The following is an 11,019-nucleotide window of genomic DNA, read 5'->3' as shown; positions in this document are numbered from 1 at the left end:
ACTTAAATATTACATATGAACTATTGGCACAATGACTTACGATGAGAAATATATGCCACCAAAACACAATTAATTAATACTTTTTGTGGGCATTACAGTTTGCTTATGATGAAAACTTTGAGAGACTCACCAAAGGAGCTCTTGATGATCCTTAGTCTGCATCACTCTACTTAACAATATTGCTTAACTTAGAGATCTTTTGTTTGCTGTAATTTCAGTTGGCTCAAAAGAAAAGCAAATGGGTTAGCTCATGCCTTGGCAACCCTTTTTCCTTAAACCATGTGATGATGTAACACATAGTTCTTTAGTTATAGTCACCATTTGTTGAAAATGTTAAAAATGAGGAATACCAAATTAGAATGTAAAATAAAAATATTTTCATCAGATTTTATAAAAGTGCTATTTATCTCGCATACAGACTCACCTACAAATTTTAGAAGTTGCATATAACATCATGTGTAAAAAGAAAGCAAGTTGAACTACAATAGTTCCACCAGAGCAAGGGTAGCTACAATAGAAACATGGACAAACTTTGATCAAATTATCCATTGCTATAGTACACAAGGTTCTCAGACCCAAACTGGATTGGGAGGTCAGATTGTGAAAACTGGGAACCGGATTGAAATCCGATTTTTTAAGCATAGAGATCTGAGCATATGTGGCAATTCCGTGAACCCCTAAAACCGGGGTTGGACCGCACAAACCGTGGCAAGAACCATGCGGTCCAACCCCTTAGCAATTTTTTTTTTAATTTTTTAATTTATTTTTTTTATAAAAACAACTTAACACAATTTTATTCTATTTAATTAAATTATCCATCTCTTACAAGGAATTAAAAAATTATAATTAAAATCTTTCAAAGATATTCAACTTTACTTCAAAAATTAATCATAAATTTTAATGTTTTTATGGTTATTATTTTATTTTATTAACTTTCTTATTTAATTATTAAATATATGCTTGAAAATCATTAAATTTCCCTCACATATATAGATATATTAGTAAATTTTGCTAGTTTTATAAATTTAATATCTATATTTAGGCTTTAATTAATTATTAAATTAATTATAACGTCATCACAGTTCAACCCCGGTTCGACCTCAAAAACCTTGAACCTCTCCCTTTTACGATTCAATGAACAGTCTAGGTCTGAATACCTTGATAGTACATAAGTTATAGTCGCACTAATGCATATATTGAAAGAGTAATTAAGCCCGTGCAATTGAGTGGTTCTTAAGTAAATAAAACTTTAGAGATATTTGGCACTGCACTCAAACTTGAGTAAAAAAAATGTTCAAAAGTAGCACAACTATAAAACAATTACCCATCTCTGTGTGATTAACAACTTAAGATGTGTACCTAAGGTGTTAACTTAAACCCTTTTATTGCTGTCCTGTTCTGGCCAGCATGTGCAACGTATCTCCATATCACATATTGAGAAGTGCACATATTTTTAATCTTCATACCAAGATTAAGGTGCTTATCATAGCAAAAAATTATTCCAAGGAAAGAAAAAAATTTGTACTATATAACATAAACCAAAAGCATTCAAAACAATTCCAACCAGAATATATTTCCATTGTAGAAATTTTATCATCCTCGTGAATAATAAAAAAAATGCAGTTAATATTGTTTTTGATAACAATTACATTGAATGCATTAATGACATGGATACTTATGAAAAGTACTTGATGTAGGAGATGAATATACAAATGAAGAATGGAAGTAAAACTACACAAGAACACTAGCTTAACATCTTACAATCTCCTTTTCCCAATTACCATTTTCTAGAGATTTTTATCAGACTCCCTACACCAAGACAGGCTCAAAGAGCCTTAAATCAACATTAACTTAGCCCATCTGTGTAATCCAAAGTAATTAAGATATCTGAAGTAACAGGCAACAGAAATTTATTGTATAATTGGTTTATCATGAACCTCCATTGCCCTCCCTAAATTATTAAGGTTGAATGTTGAAGTAAATAGTATAAGATTCATCTTGAAAGCTCAGTAATGGTGCCAGAAGAAAATTCCTCCTTGCCCCTTTAGCCATAAAGCTGATAGGGTGATATTCACTGATTCCCTTGTTCAACACAAAGCTAGCAGCACCCTTATCAAAATCAGTATCTGATGACTCTGATTTGCAACTGAGCTTCGTGCTTTTACCTGAATTATAATCCACACCACTATACACAAAGCAATCCTTGTTGCTTTCCGACTCCAAGGACACCGTTTCAGCCCTTCCATCCAATCCTGCAACCAACCGGAAAACAGAAAATCCACCACTACCAGAAGAGTCTGCGACTGCAAGGTTTTTCTCTTTTCCTTGATGCACTACAACCATCCCTGGAAAATCAAATGGTTCTAGCATGACTGATCTGCCAATAGCATCTTTCATTGTTGAAACTTCTGCAGGGGATGAGTAATTTAAGATGAGTCTGAAAGTGGCATGAACAGCAGAATTGGTGCCAGGTGCAGGCAATTTTTCCATTGTGATCGATTGGTTTGAATTGGTTAAGACAAAAGTTGTGTCCCCAGACTCTTGGGACAAGGAAACCAGAGAAGTTTTATAAGCAGCAGGGATTGGAGTTATCCAGTCAGAAAGAGAATTGGCTGACCCAGTTTTGATGTCCCAGTCACCACTGGTATGACCTGATAGTAGATAGGGACCATAAAGTATTGCCTGAAGAGAGGCAAACTCAGGCCGGTCATCTGAAGTTCATTGGAAAGACTGTCAGTAATATATCATCCATAATAATTCTTTTGCTAATCATTAAAAGTATACTCAGGTTCAGTATATGTAGAAACTGGTCAAGTGCATTGAAAATACCATTAATAGCTTCTGTTCTCAAACTAATGGGCAGCTGAAGGGTTATTTTGTCGTCGACCCTCCAATCTCTAGTGACTGATAGGAAGTTTCCTACATCGGGATACGAAAAGTGAAGAAATTATATATATATATATATATATATAATATATTTTTTTAATTACTTTAAATTTTGTTAAGTAAAGAAACTCTGTAGTTTGCTCCAAAGATGCCAGAGAGTAGGGCCAAATGACCTTTTGGCAGAAAGATTAAATTGCATTGACCACTTTTTCATTTGAGAAAACAAAAAAAAATATATATAAAATGAAATACATGATACTGTTGAAAATAAGAATAGTTAAAAAATATGTATAAGGAGAAAAAAAAAAAAAAAAAAAAAAGGACAACTGTAGAAATTTGTTGTTTCCTTCTTTTGAAGAAGAGCTAATAGAGGAGAAATTCACACCTGGAGCTGGTAGGTTTAAACTCTGGTCATTTAGTGATGCTTTTGCTCCATCTGTATGTGTCCAACTAGGTATCCGCAACTTCAAATTAGATGATTGGGCTGCTCCCTGCATATCAGATCCAGTATAAAAGCCAGTTATAGCCTTGGATGTAATGATTCCTTTTGACTGGAGATAAGACTAGAGAAAACAAAAAGAAATATTTAATCTCACATCTATCGAGCCGCCCCCCCCCCCCCCCCCAAACCGAAAAAAACATCTTACATATAGTTGGGGTTTGAGAGGTTAGACTAGACATGGTAAAATATGGCCATTTCTGTTCCTCTCGTTCTAATATATATCAGAGCATAAAAAGGAAAAATCTTAGGTTTATTAGAATCTTCAGCTTGAATCCTCTCAGTTGTAGCTAGATTATCCTTAGCAAATAGAAAGATTTTTTCACAATAATTTATACCTAAGTACCATGTGCAGCACATAGGCTCCTGCTATCTTACTTGGTACTTTGAAACATTCTGTGTTTTACAGTCTACACGCTCTTACCCGAAGCTCTTAGATCAGATGGTTGAAAGTTCACTTTTGATACAGTATAAGTGATGATTACATTTAGTACTCTGTTTGTTTGTTTGTCTTTTTTTTTTTTTGATAAGTAAGAAAAAATTTATTTAAAAAAGACTACTTCATGCAACTCTTTGTTATACTCAAAACCAATTGTCACTGGTCAGGCTGAATGTTTGTCTCCAAGGCACAGATGCATAAGTGCTGGGAAATGTGGCTGGGTGTCTGTGTGTATACATAAAGTTTCCCAGAACTGTCTTTAGATCTAGGTTTTACTCCCACCAAATCGAGCCTTAACTATGGAGGGCATTTACATAAATAAATAAATAAAAAACAGATATAGTGTTATATAAAAAGGACTCATGTTTATTCTTGGTAATTAGCAATTTGAGTATTCCATGTCTTAGTAAGTGAAGTCCAAAGAAAATATAGTCAGCAGTGACATCTTGATTACAATAATCAAAGAGCAAACTAACAGTACCTCCTTCAAAGTAGGTGTCAATGTCACTCGGAGGTAAGGATCCCATGAACTAACAGCATCAACTTCCTGATTGAGCAAAATTCGTCCAGATTTCCAATCAAGTGAGCTTGTTATATACTGTATGATGTAAAGACTAGGAACTTCTCCTTCCTCTTCAAAATATATGGAATCTCCTAGCTTTGAGAATGATTCGATTCCTATGGAAGCAGTAGGAAGAAAACACTAGTCAAATGGATAAAGTGCTAAAGAGATACAACATCAATGGTTAACAGGGAACTTTCACCAAAGAGATAAAAGAGTAGAAAACCAGATCAACTTGCTCAGCAGGAAAACTACCATATGAAAAAGCAAAACCTCAGATGAAAGAAGTTAAGATTGACACAAATTGAAGAAAAACTCCTTGGACTTCTATTCTTAAATCAATAAGTTCAAAATTGACAATCAATTCACACCTGTACCATAGCAACACCAAAAGGAATCATTTTTCGTTCCCCATCCATGGAAGCCACTGGCCTTGGAAACACCACGACCTTGTGGAAGCATGTATATCATCACTCCAGGCTCTGTTCCTTTTTGAATGGCTAGCACACCGTTTGTCAAGGCACGCTCATAATAGTCCGCGTATGCCATTTCCTTGGTCCACGTAAACAGGTGGCGTGAGACCTACAGAATCAGTAAGACATGGTAATCCATGCATATTCCCAGTTACCATGGTAATATATATCACAAAATTGAGGGCCATATGCAATCACAAATGTGAAATGAGATGCAATTATTTAGATTCATTGCTGCTCATAAATCAACTTTCAATAGAAAAACCAATGAAAATTTTCATCAAGACCCTAGAGGGGGGAAAAAGCATACCTTCAGCATGTTATAAGTCGTGCATGATTCTTCATTCTCTGTCTGTAGAGTGCTTGCCAATCGCTTTGGGTCTGACCTGCCAGGGAAAAGGGATCAAAGTGAAACACAATCAGAAAAGAGTGAAAAATGTTAGAATTAAGTGATTAAATGATTAAACTCACCATCTCCTAATAGTTTAAACTTTTGGGAGAATTGGTAATTTAATATGGTATTAGAGCAGAAGGTCTTGGGTTCGATCCCTATCTTCTCCACTCTACCTCCCATTTAAAATCCCACATGTTGGGTCTCATCTATTAAAAGGAAGTTTGAGCCCACATGTGAGGGGGAGTGTTAGAATTACGTGGTTATATAATTATCTATCATCTCCTAATAGTTTAAGCTTTTGGAAGAATTGGTGATTTAACCCAAAAAAAAAAAAAAATCTAGCAAATATCATGTGAACAAATGGACACAAGGTTTCAACTTTTTGTATTTACTCAGTGTAGCATACAGAGATACTCAGGTAAAGGGAAAGAATTGATATATGAATTACTCTTATTACCAGAACTCACTAACTGATGTGCCTCCTGTTGCATAGCTGTGAGAAGAGTTAACAATTTCCATAAAGAACGTCCCTATTGCCTGGAAAACCATAATTTTGAACAAGCATTACAAATATTTGGAGATTAGTTCATGACCCATTTGTATCATATAAACGTTCAGATAAACAAAAACTAACCCTATATAGCAATTAAAAGATGAAAATCTTCCAACAACAGAGGTGCAACTGAATAGGGAAGGTGAAAAGCATATCATGATTAATTATAGGAGCATAAATGAAGCCAGGCTTTACTGAGTATTACTGTTCCAATGATTTATAATTTATTAAAGAAGTTACCTTATAAAGTGGATCACCCGTGATTTCATACCGCTTTTGAGATCCTATAACAATTGGGATGTGTGTATTGGCATGAAAACCAGATATGTCATCAGCCTACAAGAAAAAGAAAAAGAAAAATTGTGAAACAATTGTAAGTATGAAAATCAGAATTGAAAACATGGAAACTTGAATATGAATTAATTCAAGAAAAAAAAAAAAACCCTGAAAACTGTATATGTAAAGTTACTGTAAAATCAATACCATATTCTGAGAAAAGAAGAATGTATTCAGTAATTCATCGGTAAATTTACCATCCTTTGGCATTTCTTATCAGATATTAAAAGTACTTTTTACATAACCAAATAGGTATAAAGACACAAAATTGAGCACCATACGTGCTACTGATGTCCAGAAGGAAAACCAACAGTAGGCAAGAAATCACAAAATATTTCTGATTACTGTTGTTCAGCTGCACAAGCCAGGGATGGTTGACTCTATATTGCTATGAAATAAGGTAGAAGTGGAACCAAGGAAAGCTCAGGCAGAAAACCCTCCAATTTCAGTGACACCCTTGATCCTCTTAATTGGATATTTGGAGCATACATAAAATTGAATCTACTTTTTTTTTCTTGTTCCTTTTTTATAACCATTAATAAGCTATTGACAAGAATAGGCTTTTTCCTGTAATAATTAAGAGTTAATAGACAAATTTAATGGTTTTACGTTAAAATAGAGTACTAACAAACCACAAGGCAAGCAACAGTAGTACCATTAGACCACAAGGTCACTGATTACTACTCTCAATCTAAATCCTATATCTAACTATTCTTGCATTATGTATATGCTATCTGTATCAGAGATAGCTTTCTCCAAGGTAACAAAGTCTCGGCTTCCTGATCGGAAATGTTATATGCCAAAACGTAGTAAGAACAACTCCACTAACGACAATATCTAAGTTCAGAGTGTTCCTAATAGTGTTTCAGACTTGCAGTCCTTTCGGCACAAAAGCAACAGTTTGAAAGGTAGGGAACACTACTTTGTTTCCTCCAAAGGAAAAGTGATTACTTGTCTGTCTAATGTTTACCACACAGAGAGAGAGAGAGAGAGAGAGAGAAATCTTTGAAAATCCAAAAAATCAACCTAGAGTCAGTGAACAGAAAATAATGCTTACCTCTACTGCAAGTATTCCTAGAAAGCATGGTTTGTCAAAAAGGTGAGCCAACACCAAATGCTTTGGATCTCCCTGCACATAGTAATATGAAAGGCTTACATCAAAACCCAAAGTTCACAATGATACAAGTACCTTGCAGACCTACAGTAACAACATTGTGCCAAAAACTTTAGAAAACATAATCAACTAAAACATGTTACCACTTACCACCATTCAAAGCATAAAAGGCCTGCTTCTCATGTAATGATGCTAAATATCCAAAGGCTCAGGATTGTTTGTAATAAAATAAAATAAAACAAAGGCTCAGATTCTATAACAATTGCAATAACAATTGCAAATTCTTATGGTTTCATAGATTTTTTAATTAGTACAGAATAAAGGCATAAGGTACATATGATTGAACAAGACTTCTGGAATAGCACACTTAATATAAGTTTCAATTGCTTACCAATCTGGTCACTTCTGCAGATATATATGTCAACCCAGTTCAGGAAACGATTAGTATCACTAGAGTAAATTGAAGTATCAAGGTGAGGAGCTACAGAACCATTTAGATAAGTTCACATACCGTTATGGCGTATAACTTGTAAAGGACATCATTCATGCCACCAGTTTCTTCATTAAGTGACAGATAGTGCCTTTCTAAACTGTGCTTTGATATCACATTCTGAACACGGTTGTAAAAATAATCGACCATCCATGTCACCATTTTTAAAGCTTGAGAATTACCAGCAAATGTATGTTGATCAAGTAGGCCAGCTAAGATCTGTCAAAATATAGAAGTTCAAAGCTAATTGCATAGCTTCTTGTGGCCAAATAAATCAAATCCATCTTGTAGAACAATTGAAGTAGGATCTACCTTGTGGATAGTGTAATATGGAGCCCAAACAGGTTTTATAGCTTCAAAACGATCAAATTGCTCAGACGGGAAAGCAGAAAGGTATCCTGTTCCCATTTTCTCCTGACATTCAGATAAAGCGGATACTACTGCTGACATTTTCTGTTTGAGAGCATCATTGTGAGTGCTAGCCCACATTAGTGCTGATGCACTCAAGTAATGTCCTTCAAGAAAACAGAACCTGCTAATCAGTATAACCATAGTGACTAAATTTCAAGCCTAAAATTGACTTAAACATCATTCCACTTAGTTGAAAGCAGTTTAGAAGACTGATGCTCATGAACAGGGATATAGAGGAAATATGAACATAAAAAACAATATTGTCTAAACTGTAGAATGAAATGAACTCGCATGTGATATTGTATCAGAAAAAGGAAAAAAATTAAACTAAACAGGGTGACCTGAGTAAAGTGATTTTCAGTCATTGCACTTTTTAGACTTTTTTGGTTTCTTTCTTGAACTTCCTTGCATTTATGGTCATCTAATTATTTTATTCATACAGGAAAGAAAGAGAATCTAAGAAAGACTCAATGGCTTTGCATAGAAAACAAGAATACAATATGATTAAATAAACAGAACAGGAAGTACAGAAGTCATGATTGACAAGATTAATAAACTAAACTAACCTACAAAATGGCCCCGAAGCTCACAATCTGGTTTCTCCCAGCCCCCATATGCATTGCCAGGTGTTGGCAATCCAGCTGTCTTCCTAAAGCTCCAAACCAAGCTATCCTCATCCAACAGCAATAGGTATTCCAAATTTGTTTGCTGTGCTCTTCCATGCATTGAATTTGAGTCCAATCTCACATCATGCAACGAAACTTCCTTAAGAAAATCTCCAGAAAACTTAAAGCCACCTTGATTTTTCATTTTCCGATACATCATTGCCCAACTGAATTCATCTTCTTCCCTCAAAACCTTTCTTGGTAGCAAATTAGACCACGCAGAATCATCGGTTGGTATCAAATGGTAGTGTGAAAACATCTCTTCCTTCCATGTTTCATTATTGGATGAAAGGAGCTCATGTCGAAGACTATGTGATGACAGTTGAGTAGGAACGTTTGTACACTCCTTACTCATTGCACAACCACATAGCAAAGAGATTAATAGCACAACTAACATTTCAAAGAACAGAAACCCCTTCATCTTTTTAAACTCCGACTAAAAATACCTCAAATTTTAGTCCAGAAATGACTAAATAAACAATTCGAGTTCAAATATAAGTAACGAGAAATCAATCATACATTCTATCGAATACCCAGAAAGCAAAAACCTTAAATTTGGATGAATTCAGCATTAACAAAGATCAAAACAGAAAAAACCAGACAGTATGAGTTCAAAACCAACTAAAGAGAATCAAAGCATTCACTTTGGACCAAAACCCAGAATAGGAAACCTCTCAATTCAATGAACCCTGTAAGAAAACTACACGCTTTTACTTCAAATCCAACTAAACAGAATGAAAGCTGTCATTTTTATCAGTAACCCAGAACACAAAAAAATTCTGTGAACCACAGAGCAACACAGTCCAAAACAGACGTCAAGCTCAAATTCACTCCATAGAAAAGGAATCACCGGCAAATCTTAAATAGTCAAAAAAAAACACAAGCACATGTGAAGCCAGGTATTATACGTACACACCCACAAAGTGACCAACTAGTCATCAAGATAAAAGTCCAAAGACTTCACTTCAAACTATACCCACAAAAATACCCATCTCGTGCAAGCTAAGAATTGGTTTCTTGTCAAGTAAAAAAGTGAATATATATTAACTGAAGCAATACACAAAACTAACTACCACCAATAATTCAAGACAATTACAAAAAGTATCAGAAAGAGTTTTTCTTTTATGTATGTACAAAGAAAGAATAGAGAGACAGATAAGAACCACGGATATGTTGTCATTTTCTGCGGTTGTGTGGCTTTGACTGTAAGAGAGAGAGAGAGAGAGAGAGAGAGAGCGCGAGTTCGGGATTTTCTACTTTCGGGGGGGTGAGATTTCGAAGAAATCGCTGTCAAATTCTACCTGCCTTGCGGAGAAATCGAGCCGTTGGATTCTTTTACCCTCTCTTCTTTTTTTTGGAAAAATACTATATTACTATTTTATTTTAATTATTAGAGAGACAGTGAATTTTAACCTATACGGTTTCGTTGGAAATGCTAAGAAGTGTGGCATTTGAGTTGGAAAACTCTTATCCGATTACGGAATTTAAGGAAGCATTAATAACACTGCAAAATATCAACGATATTTTTAGAACTTTTTAGGACACCCTATTTTGACTTATGATGAATAGGCATAATCTCTTCTTTCTTTCTTTCTTTTTTTCATTTTATTTTGACCTATACTATAGTGAGCTAGACATCTTAGTTTGTTGTGAGATATTGTCGTGCTTGTATATAAACTTTGAAAATTTTACATATTTTAAAGATGATTATATTTCTTTAAAAAAATTAAATTTAATTAAGTTATTCTGTCATTTTTTTCTCTAAACATAATCAATAGAGTTATATGTTCAAAAGGATAATAATGATAATGATTACACGGTATAATTTTTTTCCTAATTTTTCTTTTCCAATCTAATTATGATGACATTTTTTTTTAACAAGTTAATCTTTTATTCTAAGGAGAGGGGAGGAGAGACGACACCAATATTTATTTGCTAGGTATTTTACTACCATTCCCAATCAATTATCTCACAACAAATCATATCTTAATTAACAAGATTGACTCGGTCGGCTTTAACCTCCCCACCCCCCCCTCCCCCAAAAAAAAATTTTTGAGATATAAAATTTGTTGGTTGTCTTCAAAGTGACTATTTTATAATAGTGGCATCATGATAGGGATTTTTGTTTCTACCTTGGACAAAAAAAAAAAAAAAAAAAAAATTATTCACAGTAAGGAAATTCATAACTCACAAGTGA

The 11,019-nt window shown here is 34.4% G+C and overlaps 1 protein-coding gene across 2 annotated transcripts; it reads right to left on the bottom strand.

The window, feature by feature from the left end:
* Positions 1-1,547: 1,547 nt before the first annotated feature.
* On the bottom strand, positions 1,548-10,129 carry LOC126717953 (uncharacterized). 2 transcript variants are annotated; one of them, XM_050419959.1, is made up of 12 exons: positions 8,724-10,129; positions 8,059-8,261; positions 7,768-7,965; positions 7,200-7,271; positions 6,047-6,142; positions 5,711-5,790; positions 5,170-5,245; positions 4,758-4,968; positions 4,306-4,502; positions 3,272-3,449; positions 2,830-2,919; positions 1,548-2,711 (listed from the first exon to the last, which is right to left on the bottom strand). In XM_050419959.1, the coding sequence occupies exons 1-12, from the start codon at positions 9,241-9,243 to the stop codon at positions 1,960-1,962; spliced, it is 2,673 nt and encodes an 890-aa protein (XP_050275916.1). In that variant the 5' UTR covers positions 9,244-10,129; the 3' UTR covers positions 1,548-1,959. The 2 variants fall into 2 exon arrangements, with proteins under 2 accessions (XP_050275916.1, XP_050275922.1); XM_050419965.1 differs by having other exon boundaries at positions 3,272-3,377; positions 8,724-10,121.
* Between the last annotated feature and the right edge of the window lie 890 nt (positions 10,130-11,019).

Source organism: Quercus robur, chromosome 1, assembly GCF_932294415.1.
Source record: "Quercus robur chromosome 1, dhQueRobu3.1, whole genome shotgun sequence".
In the NCBI taxonomy this organism is placed as follows: Eukaryota; Viridiplantae; Streptophyta; class Magnoliopsida; order Fagales; family Fagaceae; genus Quercus; species Quercus robur.
This window is presented reverse-complemented; position numbering and strand designations above follow the sequence as displayed.